Consider the following 24081-nt stretch of genomic DNA (forward strand, 5'->3'; position numbering starts at 1 on the left):
GACTGCAAATCAAGTAACGGGCTAGTTGTGTTAGTTGTAGAATTATTTGTTTCCTGTATAAGCCTTCTTGCCTTATCATATAACTTAGATAGTTGAAGGAAAAGTTGACATCCATATACTAAGGCACTAAGAGACGTAGGACTGAACTAAGCAATGGAACATAATTTTAAAAAACTGATTCAGGAAATAGCTGCCTCAAAATTCTAAGACTCCTTGAGATCTTCATTAGCCCAATACAATGCTTGAATAAAAGGTTTTGATCGAGAAGAATACCAAGAAATCGGACATACCGATACTTAGGTCTACTGAGAGAGCCCCTTGAAAGCTGAACATTAGTTAACTGAGAGCACGCCGGAGAAGTAAGGAAAAAAATTAAAAAACTTGACTTAGCAACGTTTAGGGCAAGGGCATCAAAACAAAGAATGACTCTCTCGAAAAGGTCCACTAAATTTGGGAAGCTTCTCACACTCAGTTCCTACAACAGTACCAATGGTACTGTAATCAGCGAAAGCAACGAGAATGTCCTCATCCTGCGAAACTGATAGATTTTTTAGCATTGAAAGATTCAGGATGACATAGGCCACAGCAAACTGTAGATTTTTGTTTCTTAACCACATCTATAAGGTTATTAACAAAAATCAAAAACAGATTGACAGGTCCAAGGACAGAGCCTTGAGGAACACCAAACTCAACTTCAGATGAAAAGCGGGAAAGCAAATCTACGGAGATAGTTCAACCTGACAAATAGGATTCAAAGCAAACATGAGCCTGTCCTCTTACACAATTATGTAATAGCTTATAAAACAAAATCTAATGAGTTAAAGAATCAAAAGCCTTACGAACATTTAGGAAATATAGCAGCAGGAATCAAACCCGAGCCAATCGCGGTGTGGAGAAAATTTAAAAGAGTTACACATGCTTATTCCGTTGAGTTTTTAGCTCCGAAGAGAAACTGAAAACCATGAAAAAACTCATTTAGCCTCTACAAAAGCAAGTAGACGGGAAAGCATGGTCTTTTAAAAATTTTTGCTAATAACAGACAGCAAAGATATAGGTCGACAATTGGCTGTATCATTTCGTGGTCCACCTTTATATAGAACGGTTTCTCTAGCTGGCTTAAGAGAACTAGGAAAAATCCCATTTTCATAAGAGAGATTTATAGGTTTCGTCAATGGAGAAATAATTGAAGGAAAGATGAACTTAACTCCCGTGGTTGAAATGCAGTCATGGCCAGACGACGAAGAACCTTTCAAGCTATTTACAATCCTGGCTACTTCAACACCAGAAGCAGGATACAACACCATCGATTTGAGACAAGACAAACCAAGATTTGTAATCTGGTTGTGACTGCGAAGACCTGACTGAAGAAGCAGTAGTTTTCCCAACATTGGCAAAATATGATGTAAATGCTTCTTGAACAGAAGGAACACTCTTAACAACCACATCACCAACTACAAGACTTGGATGGATAGAAGGAGCCGGTGAAGAGCGTTTGAGGATGGAATTGATCATTTTCCAAGTTTTCCTTCCCACAATCCGAGAATTTTTTGAAATAACAAAGGAATCTAGCCTTCTGGCATAAAGAATTAAAAATATTCCTGTAGAGTTTGAATTTCTGAAGACGTGCAACATTCAAGAATAGCTTTGCTGACTTAAAAGCTACGGGACATACATGGTTTAAGAAGAATACAACTTTTTGACCTTGAAGTAGAGGGGACAGAGCACATACATCAAAAATAGACTCTTTCACTGACTCATAAAGGAATCAAACTTCGAACAAAAATCGTTATCATCACCAAAAATACTCCCTGTTTTCTCGGCTAAATGGGATCCGAGGCGGATTAGTTCATTCAGACCAAACCTAAAAGAAGCTGAAGCAGATGCTGGAGCATTCTTACTCAACATTTTTTCAAGGTTAAAACTGGAAAGTATAGGAAAATTGTTTGAAAAATCACTCACTACAACAGAGTTCTGAACCATTTTAAGAGACGAAAGAATGCTATCAATTAGAGACACTGACGTATCAGTCAAACGTGCTGGAATACAGGTTTGGTAGAACCCCCGCAGCGAGCATATTTGAGAGAAAATCCACCGTAGTAGAGGATGTCATATCAAATAGATTTGAGTTAAAGTCTCCCATTATTAACACGAACGTCTGCCTATTAAACCCAAGACCTCAGCAAGGACCTGAAGAAAAGAAGGGACGGATCCACTCGGAGATATATAAACGTTACCAATTATCGAAACTATATTTTTGAAATTTGATTTAAATAAACTGGAATTCAGAAACCCCTTTATCATTCCTTGACAGATCGCTTCAAACAGAATAGAGAAGAACATCAGAAATATACATTACTATACCACCCTTTATCATCTTTCAGCGATTTCGCCACTCCATTTTATAACCAGGTATATCTATAAGCTTTTCATTACTAGAATTAAGACAAGTCTCATATAATCCAATAGCATCGGGTCGTCCATCACGAGGAAATTATCTGCTTCAACCGGTCGATCGATGAAAATAGACCCTGAGTATTGAGTTGAAGGACCGAAAACTGATCATCTTGTCTAGCAGCCCACTTCAAATCGGAAACATAGTTACTAGTAATTGATAGGGAAATATTTACAGACTGTCTTTTAATTTGACCTACAGAATTATTAACAATACTCAAAACATCTAATGGGCTACTTTGCAATAGAAGTATGACACAAAGAGGATGTATCATCCTCAATGTGTTAGTGTTGAAATAAGATATTTGAAATAAGATATTGAAATAAGATATATTTGAAAGATATCTAAAGTTTATAAGATATCTGATATCAATGTGACCATAAATATGCCAATAATGATTGCAGTAGTCGCTATCAGTGATCCTTGGCAAAAATTTGTATAAAAAACCTTTCTGTTTGTTGATGACATTCTGTGTCAGCATGCATCATCCTCTATGTACAAATGCAAAAAAGATATGTTAAAAATATGCCAAATATGTTATCAATTTGACCATAAATATGCCTATGATGGGTGCACCATTCACTTATCAGTCACTCTTGGCAAAACCATGTATAAAAAAACTTTTTCTTTTTATTGATGACAGTCTATTGTCAGCGTACATCATCCACAATGTACCAGTGAAGAAATTAAAGATTTGACGGTCCATATCTTATACCAATGTACCCACATATATCTCAATAATGAGTGCAGTACTCGCTATCAGTGATCCTTGGCAAAACTTTGCATAAAAGATCTTTCTGTTTGTTGATGCATGTCAGCATGCACCATCTTCTATGTACCAGTGCAGAAATAAGATATTCGACAGCGCCATGTGACAATAAATATGCCATAAATATGCTTTTTGCTGTTGACAGTCTACTATCAGCGTGCATCATCTTCAATGCACTAGTGCAAAAATAAGATATTTGGCAGTGCCATAACTTATATTAATGTACCCATAAATATGTCAATAATGAGTGCAGTACTCGCTATCAGTGATCCTTGGCAAAACTTTGTATAAAAACCTTTCTGTTTATTGATGACAGTCTATGTCAGCATTCATCACCGTCTATGTGTCAGTGCAGTTATAAGATATTTGACAGTACCATATCTGATACCAATGTAACCATAAACATGCAAATATGGGTACAGCACTCATTAATCAGTCATCCCAGGAAAACTTAGCATAAGAAACTTTTTTGTTTGTTGATGGCATCAATATAATCATAACTGCGGATAAATACATCTGTTTTTTGTCTGGTAATATGATTAAATAAATCGTGTTTTTTAGAAAATAAATTGAGACTCCAAAAATATAGTGGTAGTTCTTAAATGACAAGCTAATATTCTAAAATAAACACAGTGAACTGATACTGTATTGCTTGAAAACTATTGTGGCATTCTCTAGTATAAATACTACATCCTAGAAGCAACAACACTTATTGGGTTTCAGGAAATAGAAAACAATGATGGTTGACAGTAGCTTAATTTCGCCAGAATCTCCCGAGGGGGGGAGTCGGAGGAAAGTTTCCTAAATCGATTAAAAATGGCAGTAAAAATGAGCTATATAGTACCATAAAGGCAAAGACATACTAAATAAAATTGACCCGTTCCTCTGGATGCTTGAATTATGCCGGCTTATCTTAGATGAGCCGACATATCTAGATTAATTCGGTATATCTATCAGCTGGGGGGGGGACAAACTGTAATCTGGGGTGGGGGCAAACTGGAGTATGTAGGGGGCATTTGCCCCTCCCTGCCCAATAACAAGTTACGCCCCTGCTGGTTAACGAAACCAATATGTTCTTCCAGTCACATGTTTGTCTCTGAAGCCGGCGTAATATTGCTGCAACATTTCCCATTGCACAAGCAACGTAAATCTAGTTCCTCTTAAGGAGAGAGACACCAAAGAAGAAAAAAAGTTCCCTGGAGTACTAAACGTTTGCTATTTCATGCTAAGGGGAAAAATGCTAGACAATCACTGAACTAGATTAAGAACAGGATGTACGTAAAAGTCCATGTTTTTGCTCAACAACCTTTTGTTGGGCGGTTAATTAATTCGTTCTGTATGTAATAGCTTAGTTATTACGTAGTATAAAATTTAAAGGTATTTCTCCTTGCCCAAATATCATGTATCCATCGTGTACCTGGAGTTTTCTCTTTCCGAAATGGAAACTGGTCCGAAAATCTTTCGCAATACAATTCATTAAATCAAATGAATTAAAGTTACAGTTAAAATTTTAGTTAAATGTCACAACAATTAAAAACGATTTTATCCTCTCTTGTACATTATTAATTTATTTTTTTAAAGAGAGAGAAGAGAGAGAGAAAGAGAAAGAGAAAGAGAAAGAGAGAGAGAGAAAGAGAGAGAGATGAAAGCAGCAAAAACACAAAAACAGAATAACAACAAGAGAAAAAAATTTATAACAAATAGTACAGATTTCAATTAACATCTCTGTCCTAGACCTCAACAAGGTCTGTAAATGATTTTATCTTACTTTTAGTTCTTTTACTACGATGTAATTTACCTATGATATAAGATACCCATGATGTAATACACCTACGATGTTATAAAATACCTACACACAGCAGCTAGTCGGAGAGGCTAATTCTACCAGTCAAAAACACCAATTTTAGAAATACAAAGCGTACGATTAACACTCATCAACAGAAACCCAGGGGCCATATACACGAAAAAAGATTATATACATAAAACGAAGAATTTGCCAGAATAAAAAATTACAAAACACACAAAACAGAATATAATTTCTAATCTATAAACAAAATAACGTAATCATCCAAACTTTTCATTCTTTCGAAGAATTTATCTACATATACACCAACTCGAGTTACTGCTGTTGGGTTTCTGCTTGAAATTAAATTTTAGATATGGCCCTATATTGTACCAAAAATAAAACTGATAGTCAACTCAAGCTCAAAGCGAACAGAAATTACTAGGTATATGAACTGAGAAGTCGCCCCCCTTGTACCACAATTATAGCACGAATATCATTCACCCTTATTGAAGCAATATATATTTCAAGCGATTTCGAGCGAGCAAGGCGAGATGAGGGGGTTACTAGGTTTGAATACACCCCCCTCTCATAGTTGAGTCTGACTTGTGAAAAAAAAAAAAAGCTTGATGCGTTTTGGAATTCTATTTTGTAAACACCCCCTCCCCCTCCTAACAAATCATACCTCCTCTCCCGAAAAAAAACTATATATGGCCCTATAAGAACTAAATTGTCCAAATACATATTTTTCAATATAATAAAGTTAAGAATTTGTAATACGAAAGAAAAGCGAAAGAAAACGCCAATTTTTTGTAAACATTTATTAACCCTGGGAAGTCTTTTTTCTTTGTTGCGTTGTTATTGCGTTGTAACAAATAAAAACCGAATTAATTTTTGAATTAATTACTGAAGAAAGTTTTAAGAATTGAAAACTAAAATTCCCATGACAATCAAGATCACCAAAAAAAAAATATACATGTTAAAAACAAAAACAATTTGTGTCTAAATTCTTCTTTCTCGGTCTTTTACATTTAAACGCATAGAACAATGCTGCCGAAATTAGCTCTGAAAATGAATAGTTTTAATTTTTGAAGAACTCCATTTTGTTCTTTGAAGTGAAGTTTACAATGACAAAGTTATTCGGGTCTTTTATGGATTTAGAGGAATATGTTTAGAATGAAAAGAGTATGAATAGAACTTTAATATATATCAGCCTGGCAGAATTAGATTGATATTATAAAGTATATCGCATTAATTTAGAGAGTTTGCGTTAATCTATTTATTTCTCAATGTTATAAAGATAAAACAGAAATCGATCCCAAAGTGAAAGCAAAAAAATGGATGTATTGTTAAATAAAAACTTGTCCAAAATAAGACTGTATCCAGATTGAATGGTGTTGCTGGGATTTGGCACTCCCTGCCCTCGCCCAAAGGTTAAATTCTAGCCATAAAAAAAGTTACAAACATGCAAATAAACAAATGTGTAATAAATTTTCTAGACCACTTTATTTTACCCCCCTAGAACAAAACATACCCCCCCCCCCAAAAAAAATCCTTAATATGGTCCTATAAAAACTAAACAGATTAAAATACATATTGTTTTCAATGAAATGCAGTTTAAAATGTTTTAAACAACAGGAATGGGGAAAAAGCATTATTTTTCCCACTTTTTTTTATAAACGTGAATTAAAAATACGGAGAAATAAATGAGGCTCATTATTTTCTTTGACAATCTTTCCTTTTTCGGGGAGGGGGGGGGGGAATTGTTTGATTTATTATGTTTACAAACTAAATAGCTTTTTCAACTCTCATGAGAGCTTTTCAGTAATGTTTGTTATATAGGTTATGTCCTTCTGTTTTCTTCTTGTTGATGTTTAGCAAAACAAAATATCAAGGCCGTATCCAAAGGGGAGGGTGTTACTAGGTTTGGGGCTCCCTCCCATAGTTAAGTCTAGCTCGTATAAACAGCAACAAAATGAATATAAACAAATTTTGATGTTTTAGAGATTGCTTTGTAAACACACACCTCCCCCCCCAAAAAAAAACAGATCATACCCCCAAAATATCCTAGATATGGCCGTATAAAAACTAAACTGTTCAAAATACCTAGTTTTTTTCAACAAAATGTAGTTCAGAATCTGTAAAACAAAAGAAAAGCGAAAGAAAATGCCCCTTTTCTCTTTTTTTTGTAAACATTGATTAGTCCTGGGACGTCATTTTCTTTGTTGCATTGCTGATATTATTTCAACGTTATATGTTGTATTTTGATGTTATATGCTAATATTATATGTTGGTGCAGTTGGGAAGGAAGGCATAGGGAAGGGGGGCTGGTTGCCCTTCGATCACTTTAGACTCATAAAAAAGGTTTAGACTCTGAAAGTTTAGACTCCCTAGACTTTTAAATGACCACCCTTTCAATAAAAACCTTTTATGTTAACAATGAACAACTAGCATAACTTATAGCCTTTGCCCCGAGGGCTGGGGGAATTATCAAAACCGAAACCATGATGATTTAACCTTCGGACTATCTTGAACAAAATGGCTATCTCAAAATTTTAATCGGAAGCTTTTGGGAAAAAGTACGCGAGGGGGAGTTGCCCTCCAATCAATTTTGACTCTTAAAAAGAGAACTGCAACTTTCAATTTCAATTCAAATGAGCCACCTCCTAAGTTTATAAGACCACCGCTTCCATAAAAACCCTATATATTAACAACGGGCAACTTATACACCTTACAGCCCTTACCCTTGTGGCTATGTGGGGCTTTGTTAACCCCGGAGTCATTGTTATATGATCTCTAGACTATTTTGAAAAAGAATGACTATCTCAAAATTTCGATCGGATGCATTCGGGGAATAAGGCGTGAGAGGAGGCTAGGTGATCTCCGATCACAAAAGCGAGCCAGAACTTCCGATTTTCAATCGAATGAGCATCTCTAAAGTTTTTAAGAATACCCCTTCTATTAAACCTTATATGGTAATAATGGGCAACTAGTATAACTTAAAGCCCAAATCCCCAAAGACGTAATTAGTGGATCTTTCAACTATTCTGAACAAAATAGCTATCTCAAAATTTTGATAGGATGTGTTTAGGGAAATGAAGGAAGTGGAAACTTGTTGCCATCCGATCACTTTTTAATGTTAAATAGAGCACTAGAACCTTTGTTTCCAATCGAATGAGCTTCTTTCAAAGTATTTACGCAACTCCTTCTATACGAAGTACCTTGGTCAAAATAAAAAAGTAAATAAATAAATAAAACTTTATGCCCACTTCAATCTATACTTAGGCAGCTCTATTGTGCTGCCTATGAAAAGTCATGAGGCAGCAAATCAATCCCACGTAAATATTTCCCCCTGAAATCAGAAAGCACCAGGCAATTACGAGAAAATGTTCCAAACCCCTCAACTTCTTCCTTACAGAGGGGGAAAATAAACACACAAGAATAATATAACAAAAACATTTAACATGTAGCTAGAAAACATTTGGTCAGGACTGCCGTCTAATAAGACTTCTAGTTTTTACAACTTCACCCTACCTGACTGAATTTCGACATTACTTGTAGTGAAGTTGAAGATGTTCAGATCAAAAAGATTTAATTTCCAAAATGAGATTAGTTGTCAACGTCAAACGTAATCGAAGGTAATTTTAACAAGTTTATCTGGGGGGAAAAGTCTGCTAGAAAATGTTGTTCTTTTTGTTCCCTTCAAGTTTATTTAATTAATCGGCAAAGCCCAAATCCTATCAACGTAGAAAACTGCCAGGTTTTGGGCTTATTAGTACCAAGGAAAAATCTGAAGAAAATCGATACTCTCCAGTAGTTTCATTTGCTTCGTTTGCAAAGATATTAAGGAAATACGGCCACTTTTCTGAGAACACAATCTTGCGCCGCTTACGTTTAATGAACCAAGGCTGTTGTTTTTAGTCGAAGCGTAAATGAGTACAACAAATTGATAGAAAAATAATTAAAAAAAAATTGTATTTGGTTACCAGAAAATCAAGAGGATATAATTATCGTCTCTGGAAAGGCTGGATAAGAACCGTGACTTATTTTAGAACAAAAAATGAGAAACTATTATCTTCGAGCCAGAAAGCTCTATAAGCCTAGGAGCAGAGCCGTTCCTAGGGTTGGTTGCCCCCTTCCCTGAAAGGCTCTGCCCAAAAGGTAAAAACGCGATAGAAAGGATCGTTATAAACACCACTACACAATTTACATGATTGAAAAAATGAGCTGAAGTACCAAGGGCAGAGAAAACAGGATCTAATTATTGGAAAAGGTCAACATCCACAAGGTCAAGGCGCTGCCTAAGTAAAGAGCGATGTGGGCACAACGTATTATTATTATTAGTTTTTTTTTTTTTTGTAATAGACCAGGGCACTTCGTATTGAAGATGTTGTAGAAACTTCAAAAACGGCTCATCCAAATGGAAATTAAAAGGGCTAGTGCCCTTTTTAATAGTCAAAAGTGCTTGGAGGGCCACTAATCCCCTCCCATGCACACTATTTCCCCAAAAACATCAAATAAACTTTGAGATAGCCATTTTGTTCAACGTAATTTAAAATGGTTCAAAAATTATGTCTTTTAGTATTACACACACACACCCCCCAGAGCCCTCAGGGCAAGGGCTGTAAGTTATGCCCTGGGGATATATAAAGTTTAAATAGAAAAGGATGACCGTATAAACTTGGGAGGGGGTCATTCGATTTTTTATTAGACTTTTTAGTGCCCTTTTTATAATTCAGAGCGATGGGAAAGTGGATACCACCCCTCTACACCAGCTTTTATTTTCCCAAAATGCATTTGATAGAAATTTTGGGATGGCCATTTGTTGTCGTAGGAATTTCGGAAAGGGCTCATTCGATTGGAAATTGAAATGGTCAGTGCCCTTTTAATAGTCGAAAGTGATTGAAGGGCAACTAACCCCTTCTCCCACGCCCACCATTTCCCCAAAACATCCAATCAAAATTTTGAGATAGTCATTTTGTTCAACATAATTGGAATGTCCGGAAATTAATGTCTTTGAGGATGACAAACCATCCCCCCATACCACCCTCGAGGCAAGGGTTGTAAGTTATACCCTGGGGACATAAAAGGTATATACAGAAAGGGTGATAGTGCAAACTTCGGAGGAGGCTCATTGGATTGGTAATCAGAATTTCTAATGCCATTTTTAAGATTCAGAGCGATCAGAGGTTAGATACCCCCCACACCTCGTATTTTCCTAAAATATCTGATATTAGTTAGTATCTGATAGAAATTCTGAGATGGTCATTTGTTGTCGTAGAAACTTCGAAAAGAGCCCATTCGATTGGAAATTGAAAGGGTTAGTGTCCTTTTTAATAGTGGAAAGTGAATGGAGGGTAACTAACCTCCCTTCCACGCCCACCATTTCCCCAAACACAACCAATCAAAATTTCTAGATAGCCATTTTGTTCAACGTAGTTGAAATGTCTGGAAACTATGTTTTTTAAGGATAACAACACCCCTACAGTCCTCAGTGCAAGGGCTGAAGTTACACCCTGGGGGCATATAAGGATTCATAGGCAGTGAAATAACACTGCCTAAATAAAGAGCGATGTGTGCACATTGTATTATTTTTAGAACAGAGCACTTCGTATCGAAATACTGTCGTAGAAACTTCGAAAAGGACTCATTCAATTTGACATTGAAACGGCTAGCGCCCGTTTCAACAGGCAAAAGTGATTGGAGGGAAACTAGCCCCCTTCCCCCAAATACATCCAATAAAAATTTTGAGATAGCCATTTTGTTCAACATAGTTGAAAGATCCAAAAATTTAGTTTCTAAAGATGACAACCCCCCCCCCCCAACACAGCCCTCAGGACAAGAGTTGTAAGTTATGCCCTAGGGACATATAAGGTTTTCATAGAAAGTGTGATCCTCTAAACTTGGGAGGGGACTCATTAGATTGGTAATTAGAAGTTTTAGTGCCTCTTTTAAGATTCAGAGTGATCGGAGAGTGGATACCCCCACAAACCTCGTGTTTTCCTGATATTCATCTGATGGAAATTTTGAGAGGCTCTTTATTGTAGAAGAAACTTCGAAAAGGGCTCATTCGATTAAAAATTGAAGGTCCTTGTGCCCCTTATAATAGACGAAAGTGAATGGAGGGTAACACATTCAATCCAGATTTTGAGATTATCATATGGTGCAGTGTAGTTAAAAGGTCCGGAGATTATGTATTTGAGGATTACAACCCCCAAAGCCCTCAGGGCAAGGGTTATAAGTTATGCCTTGGCGGCATGCAAGGTTTTTAATAGAAAGGGTGGTGGTATAAACTTTGGAAGGAGCTCATTAGATTGGTAATAAGATTTCCCTAATACCCTTTTCATGATTCAAATTGACCAAAGGGCGGGTACCCCCCCCCCCCCACACTCCTAGTATTTTTCCGAAATGCATCTGATAGAAATTTTGAGATTGCCATTTGTTGTCGTAGAAACTTCAAAAAATACTCATTCGATTGGAAATTGATAGGACCTTTTTTAAAAGTTAAAAGTGATTGGAGGGCAACAGCCCCCCCCCTCCCACGCACCTATCGATTCCCGAAAAACATCAAATCAAAATTTTCAAATAGCCATTTTGCTCAGCGTAGTTGAACCCACGCACCCATCAATTCCCAAAAACACATATAATCAAAATTTTCAGATAGTCATTTTGCTCAGCATAGTTGAAAGGTCTGGAAATTATGTCTTTGAGAATGACATCCCCACCCCCCCACCCCCAGCCTAAAGAACAAGGGTTGTGAGTTATGCCCCAAGGGCATAAAAAGTTTTTATGGAAAGGGAGGTCGTATAAACTCCAGAGAGGGTTCATTGGATTGGAAATCAGATGTTCTAGTTTCTTTTTTAAGAGTCAAAGTGATCGGGGTCAGCCCCCTCCCCCTGCGTCGTATTTTCCACAAATGCATCCACTAAAATTTTAAGATAGCTATTTGTTCGAAAATCGTCCAACCATCATATAATATGGCCTTTGGGGTGGACAGAATCCCCCACAGTCTGGGAGTAAGGGTTGTAAATTATGCCCCAGTGGCATATCAGGTTTTTATAGAAGAGGTGGTCGTGAAAACTTTAGAAGAGGTTCATTTAGTTTGAAAATATAGTTCTAGTTCCCTTTTAAGAGTCGAACATAACGGAGAGTAGCTAGCCCCCTTCCCTGACATCCTCTTGTCCCATAACATATTCACTTGAAAGATAGCCATTTTGTTACCAATAGTCCAAAAATCACATAGCAATGTTTTTAAGGTGGACAAAATTACCCAGGGCCAATGAGCAAGGGTTGTAAGTTATGCCCAGGGGCAGATAAGTTTTTCAGGAACGGATGGTCGTATAAGCTTATGATCGGATGGATCTCATTTGATAGGAAGTCCGAAGTTTGAGTGCCTTTTTAAGAGTCAAAAATGAATGGAGGGCAATCAGCCCCCCCCCCCAAAAAAAAAAAACCTATTATTCCCCTAAGTACATCAGACCGAAATTTTTTAAATCTATTTTGTTCAGGCTTTTTGAAAGGTCCAGTAATCATATCTTTGGGGATGTCAACCTCCTCACAGTCCTCAGGACAAAGGCTGTAAGCTGGGCAATTTGTTCATTGTTTACACACACTATGTTATTGAGAAAGGTATGCATGTTTGTTTCCAAGAAGACGAAGGGCATTCAGGTGAGCTCGAACTTTCAGAGAATGCTTAAAGGGGAAGATCATCTCACCAAAAGGCAATATTTGCATACTACTGCTACGGCTACATTTACTACTACTACTACTACTATTGATACAACTTGTAAGGCTAAGAGCACTGAGAGGAAAATATGATAACATACAGGTTATCAAAAGCACATATCAGCAATATCATAACAGCGGCCAATTGTATTAAGTTGAAACCTCCAGGACTTGATGAGAGGAATGTTCTGCAGATCAAACGACAATATGTTAATACTATACCTAGTAATATCAATGCTACCACTGTGACTCATATTACAACTATGCCTAGGGGTATGAAGGTGGAATTTTCAAAGAATTTAGAGGAGGGAAGTGAAAAGAATCACAACACGCCGTCTGTATGCAGGTTGTAAATAGGGTGTAACAGCGATATCTTAGGAAGAGTTTGGTGTCTGAATTTAAAACTAAAAGGGCTTGCTATGGGGGATTTTGGACAAACCAACAGACAATATTTTCATCCTAATACTACTATTTCTACTCATACTACTAATGCTGTTACTATTATTGCTACTTCTATTACTACTACTGCCACTAAAGTTAAGGCTACTACAGTTAATTTTACTGCTAATACTACTAGTGCTGCTATTTAACTAAGGATGTTAAGGTGAAAATTTTGGGATACTGCATGGAACTAGTTCGAAACACACTATGCCACACAGGTTGTCACGCAAAAACACATCAGAAATGCTTCAGGAGTGGTTGATAGTATATATTAAACAGACTTTCAGTGTATGTTGAAAGAGATGTTGAAGAAATCAAAGGTGCTATGCACATACTGCTACTAAAGCTGCTAAAACTATTGCTACTGCTCAAGCTAAGGGTATTAAGGTGAAGCTTTTAATGAATATTTAGGCGGATGTTGAACTAAATCAAAACCAACTACGAGCTTGTGGACTTTCAAAAAGGTGACACAACAATATCTGAAGAACAACTTACATTATTAAGATAGACCTTTAAGGGTAAGTTTGGGGGGGGGGTTGAGCTAGCCAGAAGGCACTATGTGCATATTTTTAATACTACCACTAAAGTTACTGCAACTAATGACGCTAAGGGTATTAAGGTGAAATTTTTATGGAAAGTTTAGGAGGAATGTGCAGGCAGGTTTCCAAAAGGGCATATAAGCAATATCATTAGCTGTACCACCCTATAATAGCTAGAAATGTTATGGTAAGAAGACACTTCATAATCGAGAACGACTGAGAGCATTAAGTTAACACTTTTTGGGCTAATACTGTGACTACTTCTGCTCTTACAATTTAAACAAATGAAAAGAGTGTAAGTGTATACAGGTTGTCCAAGAGCATTCGGAAATGATATTAGGTTTTATTTTTCAGGTCAAATTCATGAGTTATAAAATTAAATTAAAAGATAATGTTTGTGCCAGGATTAAAAAGTTGGTGAAAAGCTTCCTCTAACATACAAATAGTAACCCAAGACTCTTATAGAAAAAACTGAAAAGATTTAAAATATTATTTTTATCTATGAAAAAGAGTATGACAATAAAAAACAAAGAGAAATTAATTTTAAAAAGCTTTTCCATAAAATAATTTTTTCAAAGAAAAGTAAAGAGCTCCATTAAGCCAAAAAATTAGTGGAATAAAGTCAAATAATCTTCCAATCGTAACACAACTACAAATCACTATCAATAAATAAATGAAACTCAAAACGAACAGAAATTACAATAAATAGCGGAGTCAAACTCAAAACAAGCAAAAATTAACATTAGTACGGCTAATGACCCTCATGCCTCTCAAGTCCAGAACATAGTTTGCGCTTTACTGAAAAAAAACACGTTCTCCATGTTTTCACTGTTTTAACTTTCATAAATAAAAAAAATATCACAACTTTAAAGAATAAATATCAGTATATGTCAATTAAACTGACAATTCACGGTCATTCTTTTTTTTTAATATTGCAAAATATTTTTTACTTTATTTTTAATTTAAATTACAAAAAAAGAAAAGATGGGGAGTAATACGGCTTCCTAAATAGGTCTTCCTTTATCAGTTTTGAAAGGTGGATACGATTCCGATTTTAATTTAGTTGTTTAGTTGCACGAAACAAATCAAAAAATTCAGATTCATCCATGCTGAGAATGGGCTTGTGGAACTTGCACCTCAACACCGTAGCAGAGATTTTCCTTTTTTGGTAACATCTGGGTATAACCTCTATGTTAAGTCAGTTCGGATATACCAGAAACAGACGGCGTATATTTTCGGATGAAAGAGTAATTCGAAAATTTCTGAGACATTTCAGTACGTAGGCCATACTATTAAGAAATCAGAAAGGCCCAAGGACAGTCTTTCATTGACTTTTTAATTGAGAAAAGGTACATGCAAAGCCTCAGAACTTCACGTGGTTTCACTGATGGAGGTGGCAACACAGATGAAAAGAGAGCCATCTGGGTTTTTCAAGGGCAACATACCTTGAGATCGACCTCTTGACACAAAATCTGACGAAAGTTCACTGCTTTACAAGTGACTAATACTGCAACATGACTTCGAACAAGCATGGAAGAGACTTAGATGACCCCAAGAAGCTCATCGAGTACTTCGGAGAATCTTCCCCATTCAAAGGTGGCACACAAGAAAGGTGACTACCAAGAAAGCAGGGTCCTGTGTAATTGCACATATTAATCGGGCTCTACTTTTCAAAAAATTCTTAACAGTAGTGTTGTACTACTCCACCTTCTTCTTTCAAAATTGAAAGACTGATGAGAATTGTTACCTGAAGCTATGTTTGGTGGCTTAGGTTCAACTTGAAATATCACCGAAAAAAAGAAAACTTTGGAGATATTTGTCCTTTAATGTCATTCTATCACGTATGGGGAGTAATACAACTTCTCGACTGTACAGCATAGGAAAGGGCAAAGGTCTTGCAAAAAAAAATTAAAAAAAAAATTGGCAACCTACAAGAGATGCACATTTGATATGTTGTAAAGCATTTTTGTTTCAATTTGGGACAAAAAAAAAGCATTTCCTTATCAATTTGTTCCAGGTCAAACCTTAATTTCCATATACTATCACTTTACTAATGTCTTTGAAGCTAAATAATAACTAAATCCGTGTATATGAAAGGTCATATGCAGAGAATTTATGAGAATGTAATGTAAATGGTGGAAGGACTTTGAATATAGCAACTTAATTAAAGGTTGAAATTCCGTGCTTTCACAACATTTTCCAACATTCCAATTCCGTGATACTAGGATATAGGAGCCACTTTGATGCTTTAATGATATTTTCAAATTGTTCTGACTCAATAGAGGTCATTATTTAACGTATATGTCTTAAATATACATTCAGCTATTTAGCAAGATTAATAAAAGAAAATTCTGGTGAAAGTAAAGAGCGATGTTGAAACTTAAAACGAATAAGATTTTTGATAAATCTTGAGCAGACGGGCCAACTTTATTCCCCTAGTAATATAGATTGAAAATACTTGTATTATTCCACTTCAAACAGGGTGAGTTATGCCTAGCTTTCTGCAAAGAAGCTGTAGGTGGGAGAGGCTTTGAGGAGCCTTAGAAGGGGCCAGAGGCCAATCATACAGGTTGAAAATTGTTGAGTAATTCTGAGTAAAATAGGCGGTAACGCCATTGCTGTTGTTTCACAGAAATGGCACTAGTAGGAGCTTGGTCGGAGGGGTCGTAAGCCCCCTTAGTGATTCCGATAATACGTATGAGAAATCTTAGAGTAATTCTGCTTTGAGCAAGGGAAAAAAGGCCTGGCTGACTGCTAAAAGGGCTGATTGGGAGAGGAGGGACATGGTTAGCGGAACCATGGGCCCATCTTGTTCCCCCAGCTAATTATTACATGCAATAAAGACCTGCCTCGTTTTTTTACCGATTCAAAATTCAGCTTGAAAGTGCACAATCATAACATGAATTTTACTTTCACTAATGCGCACACAGCTACTAAGCTGCCAGTCCTGACAATTTCAAAATGGCATTTTGTTTAAGGAGTTTTTTCTATAAAAAAAAAGTAATAGGCCTTAATTTAATTTAGCTCTTCAAGCATTACTAACCTGCGTTAAGAGAAATTAAATCTTTCTAAGTTCAAAAGCTGAGTTTTTGTTACTGTGGGCCAGCTTTCTAATATCTCTACCAAGAAAGAAGCAAACGATGAGCTCTAATGTATTCATCAATAAAAGAACTATTCAAGTTTCGGAAGCATACAAGCCTCTGCCTCAGCCCCCCCCCCAAAAAAAAGCACATAAAATAGAAAACTCAACCAATATCACGAACATAAATGGCTTGCGAAAGTAACAGCAGCAGTTTCATACCCCTTGAAAAAAAAATGCTTTACTTGGGTCCCTCAATTTTGAAAATTGTTATTTTAATAAATATTTGGGTAAAGGAACAAGGGAACCGTGTTATATCTTCATTGCTTTCATATATTAGTTTGATCTTAACTTGTAGTTGCTGCCTGCTTGAACGGAGCTTTCAAGCCCTAAAACAAAACATGGCTCGAATTAACAACAACTCAGGTATAGATAGTCTCATATTGCATGGCATTTTAATTTCAAAAGCTCACTCCGTAGGCTGTTGCTCAAGAAAAAGCGAAAACTAGCATTTTCTCGCCCCAAGCATGGGTTGTACGCAGTATTTCCAAAATGTAATATCATATTCATCAATTGGGTCAGATGTCCACAGTTTCTATAAAAACTTCGGAGATGAGGCACGTAAAACTTTCTCCCAACAAACTAAAAGCGGTGGGGGGTGGGAGGGAACAGGACAAACCGAAGTGGCTAACCATGTGGTATAATTATAAAACACTAGTTTGGCTGCGTAAGCAGGTTTTGTAATGCAACATATTCGGAGAGTTCTCGGAATAAGAATATAGCCGTTCAGTCTGAAATTCGTCAAACTGTCTATGAAACCTCAAACTGCACATTTTTAAGCCCAGATTTTCTAGCTTTCATAGAGAGCTTCAGCTATATATTAAGGGGGGGGGGCTTTATTTTCAGAGTTTTCACAAGACTCAACACATGAGCATGAGAGAAACATGAATTGTCTGGAGTAAGGGTAAAATATCCGTTGAGATTGAATCTATTTTGGCAGTGAGAGCAGGATTTCTAATTCAACAATTCTAAAAAATGTCAGAATAAGAAATATAATTCAATATATACACGTACTATTGAATATTGAGTATAGGTTAACATAATTTTTTTTAACGAATTTATTAAGATGACAAGTTCTGACTTTGGGAATCCTGAAGAGTCATGATATTTGAAACCCTTTGATAAAATGACTAATGTTTTTTCTTGTTCTGTAGTTTGAAATTTAAAGCACCCCACTTGCCAATTTGAGGAAACAAAATATTCAATAAGGCTCATAGTTATTTGAAAACAGAAGTAGTATATCCCTTTAAAAAAGATAGACTGAATAAATAAAAATTAGACCTACGTTGCCTGGGCAACGTGAAGTGTTGTGGCAACCTTTGTCCGGCTTTGCCGATTAAAGTGTTGCGAGAGCAACACTTTGGTTTTGTTTCTTCGCTATCGGTTAAATGCTGAAGTTGTCAAAACTATCAAAGCTTTCAAAACGGCATATTCAAAGAAGAACACAATCAGTAATCACATGATCAAATTCTTCAGCGTTGAAAAAACAACAGCAAAAGAATATCGGAAAAAGGGACTAAATTGAGGTTGCAGCCAGTTGACCTTTATCCTTTTCAATCGTAGACATCGTGACGGATGGAAACTTGGAACATTATCTTATGTAATCTAGTTGGTATTATAAAGCTATCTGTAACTTTTCAGGATCAAAATACCATCAGGGACCCATAAATTTCCTGTAATGACTCGCCATCCAATAATAAGCGATCCTGGATGGCGAGTCATTACAGGAAATTTATGGGTCCCTGATTCCATAGATGTGTACCAATTTGCACAAATTTGTAGCCCCTCGTGAGCCTCCTCTAGCAACCGATTCTTACTTACAAGTCCCTCTCCCGGGATATACATCCAAGTTCACCGGAAACAAATAATGGGTACACCAACTAGCAAAAGTTCCAAACCCCTTGTCGCTGAAGTCATTGTAGCCTAACAGCCGATTATTACTTACAACTCCCCTACATGTCTTACAATCGGGAACCAAGTTGTTCTTACCATCAATTACACCAGAAACAGATAATAGGTACACCAATCAGCAAAAGTTGCAAACCCCTCATTGCCAAAGATGATTATAAGCTAATAATCGACTGTTGCTTGGAAGTGCCCTACATATCTCACAATTGGTATCGGCCAATTTTTGGTTCAAGTGTGTACCTTACCACTGAAGTTGTCAACCCCTTGAAACTTTCAAACTGGTGTATGTCATGAAGGAATTTTTGTAACAAAAAAATGGATGACATATACTTTGATCAGCTCATCAAGGTCTATCGATTGTCATTGAAAAAAAAATTCTATCTGTCTTAGTTCAAAAGTTGACTTTTTTGCCGGAGGCCAACTTTCTAACACCACCACTTAGAAAGGAGCAAAGGATAAGCTCTAATTTCTTTAGCAATGAGAGAACTTTTAAAGTTTAAGAGGTATATCTGATACCATTTCTCTATTGCAATCCCAAGTAGAAAAAAAAGAATGGTAAAGTCAGCGAAAATCACGAACAGAAATGGCTAGAAACAATAGATGGCAGCACTTTCGGACCCGTGGGAAAATCGCACTTTTTTGTTTCTGTAAATTTTTCTATTTATCACTCAAAGAAGATATATTGGCTGTGGGGCCGGGAAACTACCGCATATATTTAACACTTATAGATTTTAGTCCATCTTCAATTTGAAACTGGTGCCTGCCTGCTTGCCTGCTAGAACGGAGCTTTCCACTCGAAAGCAGAAACATGGTTTGATGAAACGAAAGCTTGGCTGCACAACTTCAGATACTCCTCTCTGACATAGGCTATATAACTCCACTTCACTTCGCACACCATAGGCTCTGGCTCGAGGACAAGCAAAAACCATCCTTTTTGGCCCCAGGCAAGAGTTCTACGGAGCTTTCCAAAATGTAATGTCATATTCATCAATCCGGCCTGAGGTCCACACTTTCCATAAAAACAAGCACAGGTTAGACCCTTACCAGTTTCCAGGAATAGCTGAGATCGGCGGCATAGGAAAAAAAAAAACAAAAAAAAACCGGGACAAAACCAAAGTGTTGCTCTCGCAACACAAAAAAAAAACCGGGACAAAACCAAAGTGTTGCTCTCGCAACACAATGAAAAAAAAAATCAATGTCAATTAAATTTTGAGTGATACATACAATAGTACTTTCATCTTATACAGAAGCTGTTCGAAATGATAGCACACATGTTTAAAATCATTCAAAATGTTTAAATACCTGTTCAAATCGATACCCGTTCAACATATTAAAGTACTAATTCAAAATTGATATTGTAACTGTTTAAAATGTTAAAATACCTGTTCAAAATATTAAAATACACGTTTGAATCAATACCCAATCGAAATATTAAAGCAAATGTTCAAATGTTAAATACTTGTTCAAATCCATACCCGTTTGAAATATTAAAATACCGGTTCAACATCGATACCTGTTCAAAATGTAAAAATACCTTTCAAAATCAATACCTGTTCAAAATGTTTCATGCTATTTTCAAAATCGGCAAACTCTGTCTCATATATTTCCCCAATCGTCTGATGGTTTTTAGCAGCCATAATGAATCTCCCCATGTCAGTTTGTATGTCAATAGCCTTCAGTAGACATGAAATGGTCTCTAAAAGGAAAAACCTCATGTCATAAAGTCATCAAAGGCCAAAATAAAAAGGTCAATGTAAAGACAGAATTAAGCCACATTATAGACCAATGCCAGGCCTGGAAAAAAATTTATCGAAACAAGCAGTTCATCATATGACGACAAAGAAAAATACTATAGAAAATTTTTGGAATGTTTTTTCTTTCTTTTTGTGGGGGGGGTGTATTCACCACTCCTTACGCACGTGCCTGATCAAATTTATGAATTATATTGTTTTTTGTCGGTATAAAAACAAAAAAAGAAGGTTTTATAGCTATTTAAGGACAGCGGCAAGCCCCTCCTCTCTGTCCTCTACAGTTGGCTGATTTCCTCCATCTTTTTGTTTTAGAAAGAGAAATTTTTTTCAAAGGCTAGAAAAAAAAATCACAACAAATTTCAATCAACAATTCTGTCCCTAGAACCCCGAAAAGGTATGTGAGGTCGCCTTGAGAGTACTCCGCCCTTATAGCTGCTCGCTGTCTATTTAACTATAGCCCATAGGGTTTGGTTCTGTCGGAATGTGCCCAGGCACCAGTGGGCCCAGCAGAGAACCATCAAAGGAACCCTAGCTCCTCCTTAACTCTGTTTGGCCCCACAGTTAGGGTCTTAGCTATGTTTAAGGACCAATGAGGCCATCCGGGACAACCTACAAGAATTCATGCCATGGTCAAGTTTTCTCATTCACCGATGGTCTTTAACTTCCACAATGAATCCCACCATGTCATTTTGAATGTAAATAGCTTTAAGCAGGCACGTCATGGTCCATAAAAGGGAAAGCTCAGAATTATCAAAAGCCAAAATAAAAGAGTCATGATGAAAATAAAATTAAGCCACATAATTGAATAATTTTAAGAAATAAAAGCGTAATAACAAAAAAAAACTATTCCGCCATGAAATCTCCCACTTAATTTGACCACCAAGCTTGACAGATATTAGTTTAAATTCTTCGTCGCTTTCATCCGCAATATTGATAAAAAAATTCAGTTGGTTGATAGAACAAAATTGTTGATCACGTCGCTAGAAAAGGCCTTCGAAATGGTTATTTGTCGAATTAAGCGGAAAAATTCAAAACAGAATATCATAGTGATTCTTTTCTTTTCTTTTTTTTGTCACTTTACGAGGAAAAAACAGTTACTTCACCATAAAGGTTGTTATACATATTATAAGCTTGATGTCTTATCTAAAATAAGAGTGAGAATGCACTTTCGTTTAAATTATTTACCGCTTTCTCCTTCAAATGGTACTGAAGAAATTTTGCTGAAAAACTTTGTTTGAAACTTTTGTTTGAAACTTTTTTGAAATTTTGTTTGAAACTTCTTAATTTCATCAGACAGTATAAAGCTGTATAAACAGCGATAATTACAAAAGCAACATGTGTCTAACAGATCGTCAAACAGAGTCCAATATTTTTTTGGAACAATGTTTGTTTCTTCTAACAATAATAAAGATTTGGATTTCCACAAAACTTATTGTTGGTCCACAATTTATAAACAAAAATTCAAACAAATTTGTTCTCGCAATTGTTGTTCAACAATGTGTTTGCCAGAAAAAAGCCTTTTCTATCAGGCAAATCAGAAACAGAATCACTCCAAGTAAAGTAAGTAAGTAAGTAAGTATGATGGTACTAGACCCTAAAAGGTCTAAACCGGCGGTGCTGATCTCCGTTTCGCGGCCCTTCAGCCAAGAAGTGCAATGGGGGGCTGGGGGGCCAGCCATCCAATGCTTTCGCACACCCTTCCTGCTTACCTTCCCAAGATTACTCCAGGTACCCATTTAAAGCTGGGTCGACCCTGGCCGAGCTTACAGATTCACGCCACTGACCCCCGTCCCAGACCAAATAACTTGCTATGCCAGGGATCGAACCCTTGCCCCTTGGACACAGAATTCTCAAACCAGCCCACCCAATAAATCCAAGAAGTTGATATGAGTGTTTTATGTACCAAGGATGGTGAAAATGAAATCTGAAATTGGTTTTACTATTTTGTTTTCATAGTTTAATGTGGTAACATTGATAAAAATGTGGTATTGCGCCGAAAACTATAATTATACCAAAAGCAAGCCCTAGATTAACGTACCAAGGTACCGTCTTTTTACGTACCAAGGATGGTACGCCCTCTCTAGATTTTGAAAAATTCACCCCCCTCACCCTAAGTTCTAGTGAATTAATACCACTAGACAGGGGTATGGGATGATCCGCTTAATCTACCCTTAGTGTCTGGTCAAATCCACGTTTTCTTTCATTATAAAAAGTATTCGATTATAGGAAAGGATGAGAAAAATATTGAAGATTTGAAATTTTTAAAGGCAATTAAAAGAAAATTATTTAGTAAGCATGACTTTAATTTCTTGTTTTCTCTTTGAGAGTTGATTAATGATTTTATTTTATTTGTTGTTTGCGGGTGGCCCTACAACATAAGAATTTATTACCCCTGCATTGACTTTTTTCAGGTTTTTTGTTGTCGTTATTATTCATTATTTTTTCATAATTTCTAACTTGGTGCCAAAATTTCAAGATACTTAACATAAATTGGTAATTTATATTGTTTTTGTTCACCCGATATTCAACTACTTGGTTTTGGGTGGACTCGGAACATTTAGTTTTACAACTCTAACAATGAATGATTTTTTTCTGGCCCGGGATAAACAGTGATCCAAAAGAGCATAGACGAAGATAACAACATACTACACGAAAAAATACAGGAGATAAGTTTCTACTTCCTTCTTCTTGTTTCTGACTTGGTGTGTCTTTAAAATTTCAAGAAGTTTGATATTAGGGTGAAGAGAGTGCGAGGGTCTCAAAGTTCTCAGACAAAGAATACCAACTGCTACCTTCATCGCTCTGGCTTAAGTAAGGTTTGGCAAGCGACTAGGATTGTTTGCCAGGGTGACATTAGATGAAGAGTATTTAAAAATACAAAATTTATTCTAAGTTTATGGGGAATCACCAAAATAAATTTGGGATTTTTATTTATAAGGTGAGGACGGTCTTTGAACGTTTCCATTCACAACATAATCATGGACCTTTTGTACCGACTAGTAACAAGTCTCATCGATTTGTCCCGATCCAAAACTTAATCTTACCGCCTTTCTCCTTATAGATTATCGAGAAAACAATTATAATTATTTCTCAAATTGAACAAACACCCCCCATCTATTATTTTTCTATAATAATGACAGAGACACTAGTATGTATATAATTTTTTTTATAGAAAACTTACAAGAATTACTGGGGCGGTTGAATTTAACCATTTGCACATGTGTCACTAACCCTGTGTGCCGAAATTATTAAGAGGTTGCCACAGAGGAAACGGTCCAAATATTTGTTCCGTGTACCATTGTACCTTTAATTAGTATTCACTAGTACCATTGTACCTTTAATTGTAAAAGAGTAAGGAATATTCATTGTACATTTAATGAATACTCTTGGACAATAGTAAAGAATGAGAGTTGTGAAGTTTCTAGGCTCTAATGTCGAGTACAAGGGGACCAAGCTTCGCTAAGTGAAAAGAAAGACATTTTTTTTTAATCTCTTTCCCAAAATAACTTGAACTTCATTTTATTTTATTCGCTGTACAAAGTAAAACCGTCAGAGTGTTTGGTATTTGTGAAAA

General features: G+C 36.4%; 1 protein-coding gene across 1 annotated transcript in view; it reads right to left on the bottom strand.

Annotated features, from left to right (window-relative positions):
- LOC136030475 (alpha-soluble NSF attachment protein-like) overlaps positions 1-24081 on the bottom strand; it is a gene marked incomplete in the record, with an annotated part of 104192 nt that overhangs the window by 37046 nt on the left and 43065 nt on the right. The window contains 1 exon segment of the mRNA XM_065709486.1: positions 20307-20452. Within this exon segment, the coding sequence (XP_065565558.1) occupies positions 20307-20452 (146 nt within the window).

Source organism: Artemia franciscana, chromosome 8, assembly GCF_032884065.1.
Source record: "Artemia franciscana chromosome 8, ASM3288406v1, whole genome shotgun sequence".
Lineage (NCBI taxonomy): Eukaryota > Metazoa > Arthropoda > Branchiopoda > Anostraca > Artemiidae > Artemia > Artemia franciscana.